Genomic DNA, 20793 nt, shown 5'->3' on the forward strand with positions numbered 1-20793 from the left:
CCTTGCTCTTGCACATGTAGGGCAACAGCTCCCTTGTGCAGAGTTCAGCTTGGGCTGTGTTTGGCCATAACGAAGGTCTGATCTCAGTGAGAACTAGGAACAGCTTACTGTAAATAACACCAATAACAGCGCTGATGCTCTGTATACTTTGTAACGCTCTGTGTACTCTGTGAGAGTACACAGCCTGCACAAGGCAGCATCTGTGTGTGCTCAGATAAGTTGCACGCAGCAGCCGTTTTGCACCAGCTGCTGTGGTTGCAGCGCGGTGTCTGCCGGTTGTGCCAGCGGTGGTAGGCAGGGGTGTGAGCAGCTCCGTGTGCGTTCCCATCTCTGTGTTCAGTGTCTGCTTCTGGCACTGTCATCTCTTTCATTTATGAATGAGTGGGTGCGGGAGGAGAGGGCTGGGCTGGCTGACTCGACTCCTTTGCAGTTGTACTATAAAGAGCACAGGAGCTGGAACACAATCTCCTCCTCCTTCCCTGCACTGTTTCACCGGCAGCCTCGCTCACAGCTGGAGGAAGACAGCCTCGCCAGCAGCCTGAGCAGAAGCTGGGAGAAGGGAAGTCTTCTGCTCTTTGCTCTGCAGGAAAACCATCTTTGTATAAGCTGCTCACAGGTGAGTGTCATTTTTTACCTATTCATTCTTAAAAGCAAACAATTTTTCCGTCATTGCTTATATAATGTTACGACTCCTGGAAAGGTGGCAGAACAGTTTTTTGGCTAGGTTGTTAAAAGTGAAGCAAAGCAAAACAAAGGAGGGATTCCAAGGACTCAACCAAAGCAATGTGTCCAAAAATTCACAACTTCAAAATAAATTTCCTTGGCAAGTTCCCACTAGTGGAAAACTTCAAATAGAAGCTCTTCCAAAAAAAACTTTCTGGAGTTCCAATTAGGTGCAAGGAGAGCCAAATGGTGAAGTTGTATTGATGAGAGGGAATTGTTAAGATAAACTAAGAATCCGTCTCGTGTTTGCAGCAGGGAACAAGAGCAATAGCCGGTAGATAAATTTCAGTAGATATTTTCAGAGCAGTTAGTAGGAGTTGACTAGATACAAATTTTTTAAAATAACTAATAAGGTATTTAAATATTTCACTTCCCCTGAAGACATAACCAAAAGTTAGGCATACCTGCAGAAAACTGCTAAACCTTGTAGGTACTCTGTGTACAGCCATATAGATTTGTCTTTGTCTCTCAAACGTTTGCCATTAATGTATTTTCCAAATGATAAGACACTTTTCTTGCTGCTGTTCAGAACCTGACTAGAGAAACTTTAAATGTGAAGGTTTGTTTAGTGAAACAAAATCCATTCTATCAGAAATTAATCTGCCTTATTTTTTTTTTTTAATAGGATTAAAAACATTCATTATGTAGGTTGCCTGTGTTACTTACGTGTTTTCCTGGTTCTTGGCAGTCTTTGAAAAGCAAGCAAGAAAGTAAATCACTGAGAGATCCACTTCCAAGTGTGCTGTGGGTTGGGGATGGGGAGTTGAGAAATGGAAAATTTTGAAGAATTTTCAGCCTTGTGCTGTGCTTTTCTGTTCAGAACATATGCAGATATGTAGTAAAATTTTAAGGAAATTTAACAGTGAGACAAGGAAAAATGGCTACACACAAGCTCATAAGATGTGACACCATCACTGTGAGCATTTCAGGACATTCTGAGCAGTCTGTTAATCAGCTCCTGCTGTGACTTTTTCCACAGTAACACCCTGTGTTCACATTGCCTCCAGAAGAGTATGACATCTGACCACTTCTTCTTTCAAGTTTGCTTTAATCAAGAAGTTGCTAAGAAGTAAGTCAATCCCCCGTACATGTGATGTCCTCTCCTCTGTTACTTTTCTGAGCAAACCAAAAATGTACTGTCCTCAGCGCTATCCTTCCTGCCTCCCCATCTTACTCCTTGTATTTTGGTGTTCCCCATATCTCGCTGCTTCTACGCATGCAATTGTAAGCTCTCTCTGTTACATCAGTGAAGAGGCAGAAGGTAGCTTTTTCCAGCTGATCTTATGTTTGGTGCTATAAAGCTGTAATTCCAAAAAGAAAATAGAAGGTAAATCCCCAAAGTTTTAGGAATCTTTCCAGGGTCATGGGAGTGCACCATGAGAAAGCGTTGGTTTTACAGAATCAGACCAGTACATTGCTCTGTGATAGTGGGGCACAGTTGCGAGGTGATAATGTCTACATCACAGCATTGTGATTTGAATATCACAGTTTTTAATTAAGAAAGAAGTGATGGTTCCAATATTTCATTTAAAAAATCTCAGTTGGCATCTGCAGTGGGATTTATTTAACTCACTTTGTGGCTGGCAGAGAAAAAATGACTCCCTTACTTCTGAGACCCGAGGACTATAAAGAACATGAGACAGCAGGAAAAGAGAGAAGAGAGATGGAGGGGAAAGGGGAGAATTGAGAAGGATGCATCCCAGCTGAGCTAGGTGCCAGCTAACATTGTGAGCCTGGAGGATGGCTCAGCGCAGAGGTCAGACTGGAAACTTCTTACCTGGGGTCGAGCACAGTTAGGAGGGGATGCGTGTTCAGAGGTGTACATATCAACGTACATCTGCCTCTGCTAAGCAGCCCTGTGGTTGCTGTCACTCAGAGTAACCAGGAGATATGTCACTGCGAGTTTTACTGGCATCCTGTTTGAACAGCTCATGGAGATGAAAAGTTTGTCCTTGCTAGTTATTTTAGATCTGACCTGGGGGCACACTCACATTTCGCTGGGGCTTTATTGCTGCTGCCTGTTCTTATGTCAGGGCAGTGATAACTGAACAAAAAGTTATTTCAGTCTCACGAGGGCATTTATACAACTTTTCTAATTATTTTTAAACAAAACCTGTGGAAATAGAACATGGCGGCCTGGTGATGCTGATTACCTTACAATTAGCTGGATGCTTCTTCTAAGAGATGTGCTTTTCCTATAAAGCTTATTTTGAGTGGCTTTTAACAGTTGTTATCAATTATTCTGCCAGCTGAAGCATTTGCAGAGCTGCTGTCCCTGACAGCTGATGGTACTTGATTTTGAAAAGACACAGAACAGCTTTAATGTTTAGGAGAAACTGGCCAATAATTTTAAGTGAAGGTATTAGTAATAATCAGCAGCTAGGAACAGCATTGCACTTCGTGCTCTGAGGGATGCATCCTCTGTAATTTGTCTCCAAATTCTCATTCCTTTGTCTCCACTAAAAACCATGCTCTGAACTCTGTTAATCTACTGGGTAGCAAAAGCAGAACTTTGCCACTTCATCTGGAAGCTACAGCTGGTATGCCTGAAAAAGCAAAAAAGACTGAATATTAGGCTTAAAAAGCTCTGTTAGAGAGAGGTTGAGTGATGGGCTCACCTGAAGGATACAAAACTCTGTTCCTCCCTGTGGAGCACTCCCACCAGAAATTGTTTCTGTGGCAACAAATCCATCTGCAGCCAGGTTGTCCTGGGGTTTGATCTGGGGATGCTTATGCACAGACCTGTCACTGTGCCAGAAGCAAATAGAAATTCTGGTCTATAGGTAACGGAGAGGGCAGTCTGCTGCTGGTGCTCCACAAGAGACATCCTCCTGATAGTCTCCACTTAAAAATTGCTACAGGCAGCTTTTGCTGCAGGATGAGCTTAATCTCTCATTCCTGAACATCATTGCTTCATTCTGCAAGCTTTCAAATTTCCTTTCTCTCACATTGTTTGCTCTTGGCTGACAGTAAAGACACACGAGCTTTGAGGAGTGAGAGATCAAGAATGAATGTATTACAAAAGCAAATGCAATCAGACTATCAAACTTCAGTCACTTTAATGACACCTGAATAAAATGCCAAATAATTTTATTTTCCTTCTGTGAAAGGAAGAAGAAATTTTACCCTGATGGCTGATGATTTATTGTCTATGCACATATCTAATAAGAGTATGTACCTATTTTATGCTCTACATTTAAGAAGCAATTAGAAATAGTTTTCAATGTAGGAATTATTTGTTAAACTAGGAAGAGGCTTAAACTAAGGTGCCTTAACTTATCATGGCATAACATTATTTGGAATTTGAACTTGTGTCCAAATTTCAGAGATAATCTTACACCTCCACACCAATGCAAAGCTTGCATTTCTGACTAGCGTTAGAATCCCACCTCTCCTACAGCAGCTTGTCCATCTTCTACCCAATAACTCATCAGAATTCCCCTGTAAAAATACTTGAGTGAATGCTGGGGAGTGTGAATGGTTTACAGGAAGCTTGTTACTTTTGCCATAGCTTGCTTCTCTGATGCTATGAAATAAACTTTATCCCTTTCTAGAAAGTAAGCTTTTTCCATTTCTGTGAGGTCATGGTTCCTCAACTACCTTCTCAATTTTTGTGTTGAACCTCTTTTTCCCAGATTTATAATACCATTATCATGGGCAGGTTGTTTCTTTAAGAGTAGATAAGAGAAGGGTAGTCACTTTTCAAGCATGTGGATGTTGAGTTTGTGACTCCAGAGGGGATCCTGTGACTTGCCTCCCAAAGAGAGAGGCGGCAAAAATGACAGGGGCTCTGGCAAGGGGAGGCAGGTAGTCGTGGCTCATGTGAACGCTGGTGTCATCTGAAGGTGTGATGGAGAGTGGCTGGAAACAACATTTTGGCTCTTCAGCAGAGAGATGAAGTGCAAGAACTCAATAGCAGGGTGCTGAGGAAGGCTTCTTACACCCTCTGCAAGGCCAGGCAGGGGTACAGAGGTATGAGTGGGAAAGTGGAGGAGAGAATAAGGGCTCGTGTACATCAGGAAATGAGGATGCTCAGAAGTGAAGGAATAGAATAGAAAGCTAGGCTTTGTTTAAATTGTAACGAAAGTTAAGGTACTAGCACTTAAAATCATGTGAGTAACAAAATATTTTTACATGAAAATTAGGAGAATTGAGGAAATGAAAATTCAGGAAATGAAAATATAAGGAAGCCTGCAGATACAGATGCCAGTGCTTTGTTTAGAATGATATTTCCACTGGGGACTGGGTTGCTGGAGTCCTGCATCTTCCAGTTAAAAAGAAAAAAAAAAAAGTGAAAAGAACTGAAGTTTGCAGTGGTCATCTAGGGAGTGAGAGCAAAGAGGGAAAGAATACAGAGGAAAACCTTGTCCAAGGCACAAAATCGTTAGAAGTCTGAGAAATAACATTACAGAACAAGCTTTAGATATGGATATTGACTTAGGTCTTCTGGAAACTTGTCTAATTGCCAAGAAAGAAACTGCTCAAAAGAGGGAAGCTTAATTAAAGGCAGCAAAAAGGGATAGCTAGAAGAGTTACGTTTCTACAGGCTAGACGGGGACTATCTGAAGACACACACACATGCATGCCATCTCTGCAAAAAAATACAGAACGGGCTGAACTGAGGGGACTCAGCTGAGGCTGAAAGGAAACAAGCTCGGCTAAACAGCACTGTGTGGAAGGGTGGATGGTGTACTAGGCTCGAAGAACAGGATTTAGAACAGAAACGTTTGAAACACACACAATGGGGTCAGCGTAAGCCAAAAACACAAACCCGGTACATGGTGACAGTGCACGCGATGCTAGGTGCTGGCACAGACTGGGTTTATTTCCTGTCGTGAATTCTGTCTCTGTGATTAAAGTGAAACCAAACAGAGGAATACAAATGAAGTTAGAGAAAAATGAGGGGAGGAAGTGAAAAATCTCCAAATACTATAAACAGCTATTTACTTTTCCATGTCTTAAAACTTCTGCTGTACAAAATGAATCATATATGTAGATAACAGCATTTAAAAGAGAGCTGATGGCTTTTATTGAATGTGTCAGTATTTGCTGGGGCATGCAACAGTGAAAACGTTGACCGGAGATCTGTTCAATCTCTTTAGACGCAGCAGAGCTTCAACCACATTTCACTTACACCTGGCAAGTCAATTTTTTCTCCCAGACAGACTTTGGTGTTTGCCAGATGTGATGAGTTGAATTTTGAATGTGATGAGTTGATTATTGCTCGTCCAAGTTGCTGCTCGTCAGCAGCGCTGCTCAGTCGGCTCTGCCCAGTGAGCTATAAGTGAGGGAGGGGAACAGTTGTACAGAGCGTTTGGTTGCTCTAAGTGGGATTAGCTTCCCTAATTACTTTCTGTTAATGAGATGGTTCTGTTCGGAGGGCATGTTGTTCTGATACTTAGGTTTAATTACACTGTCTGGAAGCAATGATATTATAACAGATGTAAGCAGAAGGAGAATTTAGTCCCTCCTTTGGTCCCTAACTTGCTTCAAGTGCCTGTGGGTATGGAGAGCAAGCTGCTGTCAGTGCACGTCAGCTACATCTGGATGGCACCTTAGGTGTCTGGGCCAAGGCATGGGCTAACACCTGACGTGCTCTGTCCAGCCGAGTGCGAGCACCGACCAGCACAGGGGGCCGCCAGGGGGCTGCGGCCCACGCTCAGCCCGCTCAGAAATCGCAGGGCCCCGTGTGTGGGGCCACAGCTCCCTTGGCAGCATTGCTCTGAGGGGCACGGGCCTGTGGCAGTGCTGAAGGGCAGGGGGCATGCTGGCAGCAGAAGGAAGGTAGCAGTGTTTGAAATGCTGTGCGGATATCACCTAAATCTTCAGTTGCTAAGTTCTTGGCAAGATGTTTGGCATTGCCCGGGGGAGTGCGGTGCTGGTATCGGAGCAGGCTGCAGCTTCAGGAAAGAGTCAGACAGAGTCTGGGAAAATGAATCAGAGGAGTGAGGCGATTTGCTCCGAGACTGTAGATGGTGAAATGAATCAGAGCCCATTTACTTCAGGAGGGAGAAGTTCCTATTTCTGAGTCCCAAGCCTACAACACAGTTGTTCCAGTCCTTGTTCCTCACTGGTATTTTTGCTTGTTGATCATGGCTTGTGTGGTTTCTAATTCGTAAGACCTACTTAGGCTTGGCTCTTCTTCGCAGCTCGCTTTAAATGAGGATTGGCACACAGATTCGGGATTACGAGCAGTTCTATTGTCTGCAGCTGTTCGTTACCTGTTTGCCCACTTGTGAGGCAGAGACAGGGCAGTGTTCTGGCTTCCATATTGAGGAGGTTTATGGGAGAGAGAGGCTGAGGTGGCTGAGGTTTTAGCTGGGGGAAAGGAAGATTTGGAGTTGTTCTCTGAGGAACAGAGAGATTAAAGATTTATGCAGAAAGTGGTGCAAGTGGAGCTTCCTTCCACCCACTGCCCTGTACATCCAGGCAGCCTCCAGAAGATGTATGCTGAGAGCAGGAGCTAGCGCAGTGGTGAAATCTTGGAGGGTCACGTCATCCACCTGGCTGATCTTTAACAGCAGGAAGGAGGGGGCAGATGAGGGTCATTTTCAAAAGCTATGAGCCAACTGCTTGAGACAACTGTGGCATGACTAATTTCTGTTATATGATTCATCTCCCTGCTATTAGTTGGACTGCTCGCCTGAAAATACGCATAGTGTGAACTTATTATTACCATAAATAGGGATTTTCCAAAGTGAAGTTTCTTTTCAGCACTTCCCTGTGCTCAGTCAGTTGTTTGGACCCTGCGTTTGGTAAAACAACCCCAAACCCAGGTAAAGAACATAAAGCAGTCTGAGATGTGGGACAATGTGTGTTTATTGTCCCCTCTGCCTTCCTTACCCCCTAACATCAAGTTGTCCTTTATATGGACAGGCCTCATCTAAGAAGTCCTAAGGCAAACGTGCAAAGAAATGCTACAGCAGCAGAACTTATATATACATGTATGTGTATATATATATATATATAAAATAAAATATATATATATATATTCAATTGTATTTTTGTACATGTAAAGTCATGTAGATTTTACTTCCAAATATCTTTAATTTCTAGGGGAAAAATTCCCAAATGATGATTTAATTCAAAACTTTTTTTTTTTTTTTTTTTTTTTTTTTTTTTTTGGGGAAATGGTTTTACTTCATGTCAGATTTACACAGCTTGTATTCATGCTATTGCGTGTCACCAGGAGGGTCTGATGTGCCTCATCACCTGACAAACAGTAATAGAGAAGAGCATAGGGGAGGGTATTGAGAGCTCTCCAAACATTTCTTTGCCTTCAAGGGGCATCAGCTGGACCATCCTCAAGATGTTTGCTAAAGACAGCTCTACATCCCACACACCACCTACCCCAGTGCTCCACTTACCTTTGCTAGTGGAAACTTTTTTTGTTGTGTTTAAGCCAGTCTCTTGTTGGAGACTGAGCACGCTTCCTTCGTTGCAACGAAGAAAGAGACCAGAGAGCACGCTTCCTTCGTTGCAACAATCTTTATCACGTCTGAAGGTTTTCGCTGTGTTTGCCCTCATCATTGTCCCCATCATAGACTAAACAAGCCTGCAGATAATGAAGCTCTGTAAGAAACAGCTGAATCAGTATGGACCACAAACCTAAATGTTCTACATTCAACCTACTTCATAAGTCGAACTTTCAGTTAAGCAGGAAACCACCTAGAAAGGCAGCAGCTGAGCACTTTTGGGTGCTGTAAGAGAGCTAAGGTACCACGGACCAGTAACTCAGTATTACACAGTACCCCAGAGTCTATACATGGAGAGGGCACGGGGAACTTGTTGAAAAGCAAAATTTACCTTCCTGGAAAATGTCAATATTTCAGAAAAAAATACCCTGAATATCCCGGCAGATTATCATCCTAGGCTAACCTTTGTACTTTTAATTAGAACACCAAGTCTTCTTCTTAACTGACGTACAAACTGCTGTATATGAGATATGTATTGCATCTGATAGGAGAAGTCATTAATAAAGCATATTGTATTTTACAGCAGAACACTGGGAAGGATGAGGAGGTTGCAATGATCACATACTGAACTGGAGTCAACAATATACTCCTGGAGAAAACCAACACAGAGGAAACATATCGCATTGGGAAGTCTCAGCAGGTGGTGAGTACTACCTCTCCATCCTGTGCACCACTGTAAGGCACTTGTTAAATTAATTAATTAAGTTAATTAAACTACATTACCATGATGGGAAGTGAGCATTGGAACTAAATTCAGAGGTTGTGAAAGTATATGAATTAATTCATTTCTAATATACATTGACTATCTTCATTGGCTTCTAGCTGCCTTGCATCAGTCAGCCCACACCGCTTACATTTAGCTGCATAGGTCAATATTTTCAGCTGTTGGTGGCCAGGGAAAAATTCTGTAGAACAGTTAATGACATACCTGATACCCTTTAAGCCACCAAATGAAGCCATTAAAATGTTCTCTACTAGAAGACTCCATGAGGTGGTAAAGCTTGAGGTAGAGGAAGATGGGACTAACTACTGGAGAAGCAAGGAGTAAACATTTGCCATTGCTAATGTGCTGCAATATTTGGAACTATACTGTTTTAGACCATTGTAGTGGAATATTATTTAAAAAAAAATCATACACAACATATTCAATGTCCAATCTAGTGCTTTCAACAAGTATTAATGTACTAGGAGAAGATGAAAGATTCATGAATCAAGGATTTTAAGATGAAACTGCTACTCAAATTAGCATTATCAATTCCTAGTGACATGTATGGGCATGAAACCCTGAACTACACCACCATTGTGGTTCACATGGCATCCAAAGTTTTAGTGATGAAATATTTAATGTAAATAGCTTACTTCAGACTTTGGAGAAATTTGATGGTAAACAGAAATGAAGAAGTTGAGACAAATTCCCAAGATATCAAAGTTTGAGCAAATGGAGTGATTTACCCAATACTGTGAATAATTGCATGTCTGTGCTAGGGAAAATTGGGCAGTGCTGACTAATTAGTCTTTTGTTTATGTGGGTTCTGAAAAAATGTTGCTGGCTTCCTTCTTTGACAATAGGCTTATAAATGGAGTCATACAGTAATGACAAAAGTAAAGTGATTTGTAATTATTGGAATACTTCTATGGTTTCCTCCCACTGAAACAAACACACAGAGGAATAATTATTGTTGTATGCAGAGATTCATGTTAGACGACTCCCTTCACAAGTTAACAAATATGGAATGGGTTGTGTGGAGACCTAAAATAAGTTTAGAAGGGAATTCAGTTTGAGAAATTGAGGTTGGGTTGGGGGGTTTTTCTTGCCTTTTTTTTTTTTTTCTTTTTTCTCTCCCCAATTTATGTAAGATGGTTTCAGAGGGTTAAAAACAGAGAGTCGTTTTTTACTGTATGCCCCTGGTAAGACTCTCTCGCAAATAGGATGTACAGAGTTTGTGCTTCTATTGAAAAAAGCAGACTGAAACAAATCAGGAATGAAAGTACAGCAGAGAATCTCTGAGGTAGCCTGTCTGCTTTACAGATGACAAAGCCAGCAGAAAACAGAAGTAAAACTCCTTGCAGCCAACTGCTCGTCACATAGAAGTTTGACAAAAACAGTATTTCTGTGTGCTTTCTCTTATAGTGACTTATACCTCATGCTCCTAGGGACCATGAACTCTGGTATTTATCTTTCAAGCGTTATGTTTGATTCCAGATTCAATGAGAAAGGTTTAGAAACTGGCCCAATTACGTATATATATATATGGTCAGCAGAGAAATTAATTGTATTCCCTGAAAAGTCACGTTGATGCTGCATGTAAAACTGGCTGCACTGAAAGAAAGTGAGCAGCACTACTGAGAGCTCTGGGGTCACCAATTAGAAATCTCCAGTCTCTAGACTAATCTCTAGGTCTCCAGTGCAACCTAATTTTTATTCTACTTGCACATTTAAATCAGGCTATGACCTTTAATGAAAAAATTGTAATTTTTACTGGACTTCTGTCTTAATACAAGTCATATCAACTCTATCTGACCTCAACAAAACCAGTGCCCCACTGGGGTGCCTGAGCCAAACCTGAGCACCTTTCTTGTAGAAACTGAATGCAGTCAACCTGCATTGCCTTGGTTTTCTTCCAGGCCTGCCAGCACCCTCTTCCTTTGATCTGCCCAGAGCAAGTGTCCCAGCACTGCAGCTTTGCTGTTTCAGGTCCCTGAGGTAACAGTACTAACTTGCACGCATTTCCATGGCTTTTCATTGTGCCCTTATGAGTAGCTGTGTAATAACTTGCCTTCTCCCAGGTGTTCAGCAAGGATAAAATACCTTATTCACTAGAATTGTTTCCACCTTTAATAAATGTCCTATAGCCCACTGGTTTGATTCATCTGTGGCAGTCATTGGTATGACGTTTGAGTGCTTCACAAACACTAACCATTTACCTGCAGGAAATGCTCATCTGTAAGGCGATATAATTTTGAATTTGTGGAGACAGAGATGGGGATTATACAGTTTGTTAGCCCAAAACATTTGGACTTTTTCTAATTTTCCTGTGTATTTCTTAGTGAGAAAGGTTCCACAGACTTTACCAGTGGTGACTGGAGGGGGCACCTGGCTTCATGCCCTGTAAGTGCTACATCCCACTGTAATTCTTTTCTTCTGAACAGTAACAGAGTGTCTGTAAGTGCATTGTTAGCCATCCTGCTGCATAACCAGATATTCCCCACTGAATACTGACAGATTTTTTTTCTTTCCAAGCGTGGTAATTTTGCATTTGTCCTTGGTGGATTTAATTTTGTTTTCAGACCAAGATCATTTTAAATCCTGACTGTTACATATTCCTTCCCAACTCAGTATCATTTTCTGATTTAATAAGTGCATTTTCTATCCCAATATTAACAGGATAAAAATTATGAAATTATGAATCGATGTCCTATGAATAGATAAAAATAATAATTAGCATCCTGAATAGGGCAAATAGCTCCCAACTCAATCCACCATTCCAGATCAACAGTGACTACAGGTAACTGCTTTTTGACTGTGATTGCATCACGCATCAGGCAGTAAGCATAATGCCTTTGTAGTTTCCCAGGTGTTACTGAAAATGCACGTTGGGATGTGTCAAAAGTCTTTATGAAATCAAGATGCTCTACATATGTTGCTTCCTTTCCAGCAATTCAGACACATACCTCATCAACGAAAGAAATTAGATTGGTCCCACACTACTGTTTCATGTTGAATCCATGCGTCTGTTTCTTACTGCTGCAGCATCTCTAAAGCAGTGCTGCTGCTCTTGCTGCCCGTCTCTTCCCCCTCATCCTCCCTGGCTTTGTCCAGCCCTGAAATGCAGCTGCTAATTCTTCTCTCTCAAGTCCTGCTTTTCCTCCATACATCTTTAGCCCTGGTGCATGGGACTCTGTGTGAGAAATAACTTGTTATGATATCATGAGAGCTACAGCTGTTAAGAAGGGGGCTGTCAGGGCTGAAACCAGGCTGAAGAGGCTGTGAGGACAGGGATGGCACTGAGCTGTGGGGATTTTTTCTGGGGGCTGGGGTACTGCCATGTCTGGGATGACATTTGGGTATGAGGCTGCATGAGGCAAGGCTTATGGTTGCAGGGAATGGGAAGCAATAAGTTCATGGATTAATCAGTGGAGATGAGACCAGCTTCCACTACTGTCCTTCATCCCTTCCAACTCTGATTTCCACTCCCTGGAGCAGCAACATGAGCTGCAGCCTGATAAGGCTGCATGACGCAGAGAAAAGAGCACCCATCCATGCCCGAGCCAGCCCTCTGACAGCAGGCAGGTAGGGCTGAGGTCAGAGCTTCTCCCATCTCCCCAAGGAAGGGTGTGAGGTGCGTGCAGCTGCCAGCCCCAGCCCACACTCTGCTCCTGAAGTACGGCAGGACTCACTTGGGGTGAGTCTGAGCAGCTGTGAGTCACTGCTGTAAATACCCATGTATGTGTACCGATTGTCTGACAGCTTGTTCTGGTTGGAGCTGAGCTGGCTGGTGTAATTCTCCAAACACTCTTCTCAAGACAAGCAATATGTCTGTTTTACCCCAATCTGCCGTAAGTTCTGAAACATCATCCACAGTAATTCACAAATTGCTCTAGCTGATTCTCTCGGACTGCACAGAGACTTTAAAATATCTGCTGGCCTTTGCTTATCTGCTTTGTCTGTGCCTCTCTCCTATTTTTTTTTTTTTTAAGTGAGATACTGCGTCACGATTTTGCTTCTGAAGATTGAAAAGAAAAATAACAGCAAATATTTCAGCCATGTTTAGATCCACAATTTCTGCTTCTGCCTCATGTATTTGTCTTTCCTTTCCCTTCCTTTTCTTGGGGAAGTAAGAAATGGGATATTCCAATAATAATTGGATACTCTGGCCAGCAAAGAAAAGAAACATCCTTATTGCCTTTTTTGGCTCTTTCCACTTGTGACCTTTTTACTTCATCATTCCTCTGGTTTAATCCAGGCATTGTTGTGCCATTTCCTCATAGTCAGCCTTAGTCATGCTCCCCAGTTTCCACTTTATTCTACATTTTTGGGGTGATTTTGTGTAACAGTATTAGGTTTCTCAAGTAGCTAGGAACCTGATAGTCTTCAGAAAGAAAGGTGATAACAAAGGAATGGTTGTTCCTTCTTTACTCTCTTTCAGCCAGAGCATCACCCCAGCAAGATGATTGAGCGCGCGGAGGAGGCAAGAAGGGGCAGAAAGCACCTCTTAAAATAGTAATAAAACCACAGTTATCTTCTGTGGAAGGAATGCTCAGCAACCAGGTGCCATTTCCCCTCTCTCAGATCCTGCCTTTCCTATCGCAGCTCTCACAGCCGCCCCACCTCGCCCCGCTAACCCTCACTCAGGTTTGGGCCTGCCAGTCTCTGCCCAGTTTACATTGCTCCACCGCTCCCTGGTCTCTGCTACTACTCATTGCTTCCAAGCCCCTTCCTCTGACCTTGTTCTTTCAGGCTTTGTGAACCAGCATTGCACCACGCTGACAAACCCTTGAGCCTTGGGGGAAGTTTAGTGTGGGGGTTTAAAGGCCAGTGTTTATGTAGGTAATGATCTGAACCAAATCCAAAACTGAAACAATCTCAGATTTTTGGTTCCAAGATGTGCAGCATGGTCCAAGTCTTGCTATGAAAGCCAAGTGACTCAGGTCTGTTCGTGATGTATGACAGGTGGAAGGACAGATTAAACAGCAAGAGATCTACTGCCATGTAACAGCACACAGCCACATTGTCCTCCCTGCTCAGGGAAACGAGTGCTTTGTGGATGAGACAAGCTGTGAGCACAACTTTTGCAAATGTGTACAAGGAAGTCCTTTGGCTAAAAATGTGTAGATCTAACCATAGACAGATTTCTTATGAAGAATCTTGTAGTGATGCTCATTGAAACTGGGAAAAAAAAAAGAAGAAAAAAGAAAACAACAGCCAGGCACCATCCTATTACTCAGTCTGAGCTGAAGAGGCTATTGTCAGTGGTTCTGGGTTGGTTCCTTTGCCATCACCAGCAGACAGCACTGAAGGTGCGAGCTGCTCTGCAGTTCACAGTGCAGGGTGGGAATCATGCTTTTGTCAGCAGCTAGGGTACGAAGGGGGTTGGGAAAAAAAAAAGAACCTGCTGTTGAATTGTCAGTGAGTGATGAAAGTTGGCTTATTTAGACAAGAAAAAGTCAAGCTCTCCAAAGCCCGGAGATCCTTGGCTTTATTTTTCATCCAAGAACAAGAGGAGTGTTTGGAGCTCATCTACAGGTTTTCTTGCCAAGACTGGGGCTTAGGTAGGTAACACTGAAAAGACATGGGCATATGAGAGAGAGAGAGAAATCTTGCCTGGAAATGTCTGTGGACTCGTGATACTGGAGGTGTTACATAAACTAAGCTCTAAAAAAACCCACACAGCTGCACTATTTCCATATTAAAGCTGTCTAAATGGAATGCCTGTGTGTTCCCATCCATAGCTGCTTTCAGCTTTATGATTATCTGCACCCCAGATGTTTTTCTTACAGCAACTTTTTCATTTTTCTCCTCCTACTATCTAGGCTGGCTTAGTAAGTAATGAGGGAGCTATTTGTCTTTCCTATCCCCTGCATCGCCTTTCCTTCAGTTTCCAGTTTGCCAGGGAGCTTGTAAGTTACTGTGTATTATATTCCTAATAACAGAGTGGTCTTTAAAGGCTGTTCTTCCACAACATCCGTTGGACACCCTCATTGCAGTGTTTTGATACCAGTCTTGATGAAAAAGCACGCAGTTTCATTCCTGGCCAGTGCAGAGCTATGTTAATGTACTTGGGTTGTGGGGAAAGAAGGGGAAAGGTAAACTACCTTCATATTTCCCATTTGGCTACTGAAGCTGTCACTGGTAAGGCACGAGGTGGTCAGAGGGCCCTGAGGTGTCTCAGAGCCCACACACTGAGGATGTTGAAACAAAGGAGTTTTCCAAGCTCACTTCATCCACAGACCAGAAGAGCAGCATAAAGCAGCTATTGTGCCAAAGAGAATCTGGAGCTTTGCAACAGCCAGCCTTCTCTTCCTGGCCCCAAAACAGCACACACCAGCACTTCCTCCAGGAGCAGGAAACATTACTGTAATCAGAAGTGTGTATTATATTAGAACAATATCATATCAATAAGACTTCTGTGTCTTTCACATTCCGCATTCTGGCCAGACTTTTAAGCTAAGCAGATATGAATTTTACAGTCATGTTCTTCATGACATAAACATAATTTAATAAAAACAATTTGAGTTCTTAGAGGAAAAGAAGCATTTTCAAAAAAACAGTGCAACTGTGGAGTACATCTGCTTTTTCTCACACTGTGACCCATTTTTGCCTACTGGGTAACACTGAAAAAACAGAGAGCTCTTGAACTATGAACATATAAAGACAGTTCTGACTCTTGAAAGGTATTGACAACCTTCAAAATACTTTCTACAGTCTTTTAAATTATCAATTTGGTCTTATCAACAGCAGCTGGGCACTGACTGGATGCTTTTAGTTGTTAGGATAGATGATGGATCCCAGATTCTTAGGCATTTTAGGCTGTAACTGGATATGATGATCATTCCGTGCAGACAAACTCTTACCTGTAAAAGTCACCAAATTATTTTAAAGAAATTGTACCAAATACAAACTCAACTACAGTTGTGCTTGGCCTGGAGTCCTGGAATGGAGAAGGTGAGGTGGGATAGCGAGGCTGTCAAACCTGTCTCAGTGCAGATCCTGTGCACGGTGCTCACAGGCTTGAAGCCAGACCTCCTGTTGACCGAAAAGCTGCATGGCAGCTGTGTGTAGCCACTGAGAAAAGCACTGTGTGCTGGATGGTGCTAGAGGAGTAAAAATGCCCCCTAAGTAACAGTCCTTTGGGAAATCTGCATGTGAGTTCACAGATGAATTTCTGTACACATCTGCGACGCTAACATTGCCATCGTTGTTCCACAGGGAAGCTTATGGCAATCTCTTGGAGCAAACTTCAAACTAAACCAGAGGTGTCAGTGACTGGGTCCCTTCCACAGCATTTCTGCTGCCGTGCTCGCTATGTCCGTGGTCACTGTTGTGCCAGCCTAGTGGAGGGGCAGTCTGAAGGAGCTGCAGGAGCACAGGAGCAGCAGAACAGAGCTTGCGCTGGGCTAGACTCCACCAGTCTTTTACACAAGCAGTTTTAGACATTTTAGTAGTTTTGGAGACACAAAGAAAAATGCAAATTAGGGTAGTAAATGGGAAAGAACGACAAGTCTTTATCTTTGTCCCTGACAGTGCTGTCTCCTTTTGAACCCAAATTAACTGAAGCTTTATGATGGTCATATAAATTGCTAACCTTACCCAAGTACATGCTACAACTGCGCATTTTCTGGTAGTGGTTCAAAGAACTAATCTCGCCATCTTGCATCGTCACATAAAGTATACATCTCCCTAAGACTGGGCCACAGTTTGCCCTGCTCTTTCCTAGTCCTGAGCACTTGTGCCAAAGTGACTGAGCGTATCACATTAGGTGATAAAAGGGTGAGTCTTCGTTTAGTCTAGGGTTTAATCTCTGTGGGCTGGCTGAAGGCTTAACTCTTGTCCTGGTTGAACTGGGTGCTAACCCATTGTCAGCAGAGATTTTTATGAGTTTGAAACAGTAATAGTTCAGTACGTAAAATGTTTGCACAAGCACATGTTTGGGTTGTAGAAGATTCTTTGGGTGAAAACAACTGTATTCGTCTTCAGTGTAGATGAAATAGGAAGATCATGTGTACAGATAATGACGGGTGGTTTTGAGAGTCTGTGGCAAATAAGGAATTTGTAATAGCTTATTTTGTAGGACTAAGACCATAGAGACATTATGCCAGATTTTTAAAGTGTCTTTCCAACAGACAGCTTGCTTTTGGGACTGTGTTTATGCTTAACTGCAAAAGAGACTGCTAAAATTTCCAGTTTAGTCATCCTGATGGATTGAACTGCATATTCTATGGTATTTTTTATCTAAAGAGAAATTTAAGTAATGGAAATTAAAAATCAACTGTTTTGTGCACCTTGCATCCCCCAAGGAAGTCTGAGTGAACTACTGCTTTGCCAGGGAAATATTTCCATTTTGAACAGATTGGATTACTGCTTTTGTGCCTCATCTGCAAAAGAGAGATGATATTTCTTCACCTTTTAGATACTCATAAAGCTAAAGTGACAAATGTTTGTAAATCGCTTGGAAATTCTTTGACAGAAAATTTTGTTTATGTGCACAGTACGTGGAGTTACTCATATGAATCATGATTTCCCAGACAGGCTTTATCTTCTATCAAAGACTGTAAAAAAATTTAGTACTAGGAAAACACATCTTACTGAAAACCGATGATTTGATAATGATATTCTTAAGATTTTCATGTGTTTTACCACCAGGTTATTAACATCCTGCAGCGAGTCATCACTTGAACCTGAAGTTTGTGTGGATGAAATAAGGGGTATATGAAACCGGATGAAATTAAGTTCTCCATCTATTCATTTGGGACCCTGATGAATGATACACGTTGAGAAGTAGAAGATGGTGAATTCCACAGACAATGCAACCGAACAGTGTATTATTGACCATAATATCCACCAGACATTATCCCCTGTGGTATACATATTTGTATTCATAATAGGCTTGCCAGCCAACTGCCTGTCACTGTACTACGGGTACTTACAGATCAAGGCTAAAAATGAATTGGGTATCTACCTTTGCAATTTGACTGTAGCAGACCTCTTTTACATATTTTCTTTGCCTTTCTGGATCCAGTACGTTTTACAGCATGACAACTGGACCTATGATGAACTGCTGTGCAAAATCTGTGGCATCCTCTTGTATGAGAATATCTATATCAGCGTGGGCTTCCTCTGCTGCATTTCCATCGACCGCTACCTAGCAGTAGTGCACCCTTTCCGGTTTCACCAGTTTCGGACAATGAAGGCAGCTATGATTGTGAGCGCTGTTATCTGGACCAAAGAAATAATGACCTGCTGTTTTGTCTTTACACACGGGGAGATCAGTATGGATGCCGAGAGCCATGTGGTATGCTTTGAGCATTACCCCATCAAAGATTGGGAGCACAACATCAATTACTATCGCTTCTCTGCTGGCTTCCTTTTCCCCTTCTTTCTGCTGGCCTTCTCTTACTGTGGGATTTTAAGAGTTGTCCATAAGAGTCATGGCACTCAAAAGAATAAGAAAATCCAAATTAAACGCCTGGTTTCAAGCACTGTCTTCATTTTTTTAGTGTGCTTTGGACCGTATCATATCCTACTTGTAATTCGCAGCGTGTTTGAGAACAATTGCTCATTTGCTGACAAAATATTTAACATTTACCATGCCTCTCTCCTGTTGACTACTTTTAACTGTGTTGCTGACCCAGTATTGTACTGTTTTTCCAGTGAAAGCACTTACCATAACTTTGCCAAGATACGAGACTCTTGTTTAACATGTTTAGGATGTCTAAAGACCGAGATGAAAGAATCCTATCAGCTGAGTGCTCCAGAAACTCCCAACAGGCCACAACATGAGCAACAGCCAGGGTTATTACAAAAATCACGTGATGCTACTGAAACAATGGAAGACTCTTCAATTAACATGGGCTATTTATAGCGTTCATCAAAAAGGACACATAAAATGTCCATGCATGACTGTATGTATCCATCTGATTTATCTATGTATTAAACTTTTACCTCCCAAAGGCTTATTAGCAATGCAATATAGTGAGGTGCCCTTAGCTACAATTGTGTCTGTTGTCGTTATGGTACCACTCAAAACCAGTCACCTGGCATTGACTGAAATAAGCTACTACTCATGGTGTGGTTCTTTAACTGCTGTCTTTTTGCAGCACCAGGAGAAAAAAAAAATCTCAAAAGTCTGTTGAAAAGGTTGGAGATAGAACAAGTTAAATATGCCCATAAGTTCTTTTGAAAAGAAAAAAATGATGCATTTTTGCAATGCATTATGTACTTCTCTGAAATAACTCCTTCTCCAGCTAGTTTAAAGGTGTGCAGAGACTTTGCAAGAGCCAACTTGCTAGAACAACTCATCAAATAATGTGAGATGTTCTGGGACAACAGGCACAAGAAATTCAGCATCTGCTGAGACCTTCAATGTGTGGATTGACTGTTGAAACTCGTCATAAGGCTTCTGTTGACTTCCAGAGGTATGAGATCTCTTGGTTCTGACTGGAATAAATAATTGAATTTGTAGACTTGAAAAAGAACGGGAGGTTTGTAGTATGTGTCGTGCATTTAACCCATGCATTTCTCTGAATCATTGTCTTCAAACATTAATTTAGTTGCAACAAAATTCTCCTGAACCTTGATTTGGACTGTGTCCTTCTAAATCTTGTCTCTCGTGTCACCATGCAGGTAAATAATAGTGGATTTGTCAGTGAAACTCCTAAATGGATTCTGCTCAAACTCTATTTTCACTAATAGGTATTATAGCTTAGGCTTTCGTCATTGTTCAGTAAATACAGTATCAGAAATATGATGTGAGAATGATCCATAATGTTTTCTAGTTTAGACAGAAACAAAGTACAGGAATACCTGGAGATAATTAAAGATGAGGTTGTTGTGCTCTGTAATAGTATTTCTACAACCAAGTCCTCTCTAGTTTTTTGTTGGTGGGGTGTTTTTTATATATATATTCTTTCTACTAATGAATCCTGTTTCTTCTTTGTTATCTCATCATAATTTCTCATATCTATAACTGTTACACCATGAATATTACCTCATCCTTTCACTTATTCTATAATTTCAAGCATTTCTTGAAACACCTTTGTCTCTGCAACCCAGAGTTGATAACATGCAGTAGTACTTTTTTTTTTGTTTCTTTTTAATGTCAAAAGATTGTCCAGACAGACCTTCTATACCTGGTATCTCAAATATGTCACTGTACACAGCCTCGCTTGTCTGTGATTTTTAAAAGGCAGCATGCTCTTAGAGTTTTCTGGAAACCACCCTGAGAGTGCAATAGTAGAAGTAATTAGGTGATGTGTTTAATAAATAATGTTTTTATTATTTTCTTTTTATATTCGTTCATTTTGTGTTTGGAATAACTATACTATGGCTTTGGCTCACAAGATTCTATTTGTGAGACTACAGATCCTCTCCTCTGCTTTTACAGAAAGGATTCATGTCCCCACTCTAAGGAGGGGATTAGGTTTGCTTAGGTTAACATTTGCTTTGTTTAATTCTTTTGCATTTCTTCATACTTAGACCACTCACCATGCTGGATTAATTACTTTATTACATGCACTTTTCTTCTGACTATCAGTGCTGTTTAGCTTTACTTTCTGTTAGTCTTTCCTCCAGCCTCTCCAGTCTGCCTGTATCAGCTGGATTGGAAGGCAGGGACTCCTGACTGCCATAATCCATCCGTGTACATTGTTGAAAACACAGCCAACTGCTCAGGCTCCCATGACCTGACATGCTGCAAGACACACACATGGTTTGTTCTAAGATAAAACATTTGTTGCCCTGTTTACGCTTTACTTCTTTATAGTCACCCATGTTTAAATTAGCTGGGATGCAGAGCACACCACATTACATGCAAATACTGTCTGACAGATTAAGACTTAGTTATGTTGGTACTTTGTTGTGGTCAACTTTTGGTCAGCT

The 20793-nt window shown here is 41.7% G+C and overlaps 1 protein-coding gene across 1 annotated transcript; it reads left to right on the plus strand.

Annotated features, from left to right (window-relative positions):
* The first annotated feature begins 334 nt into the window (after positions 1-334).
* Positions 335-20191, plus strand: GPR68 (G protein-coupled receptor 68). Its single transcript, XM_082762668.1, has 4 exons — positions 335-616; positions 1703-1792; positions 8722-8841; positions 17560-20191. Exon 4 carries the CDS (start codon positions 17702-17704, stop codon positions 18776-18778), a length of 1077 nt encoding a protein of 358 aa, XP_082618794.1. The 5' UTR covers positions 335-616; positions 1703-1792; positions 8722-8841; positions 17560-17701; the 3' UTR covers positions 18779-20191.
* Positions 20192-20793: the final 602 nt, after the last annotated feature.

The sequence above is a fragment of the Aythya marila genome (genome assembly GCF_965140915.1).
Source record: "Aythya marila genome assembly, chromosome: 5".
NCBI classification, from domain to species: domain Eukaryota; kingdom Metazoa; phylum Chordata; class Aves; order Anseriformes; family Anatidae; genus Aythya; species Aythya marila.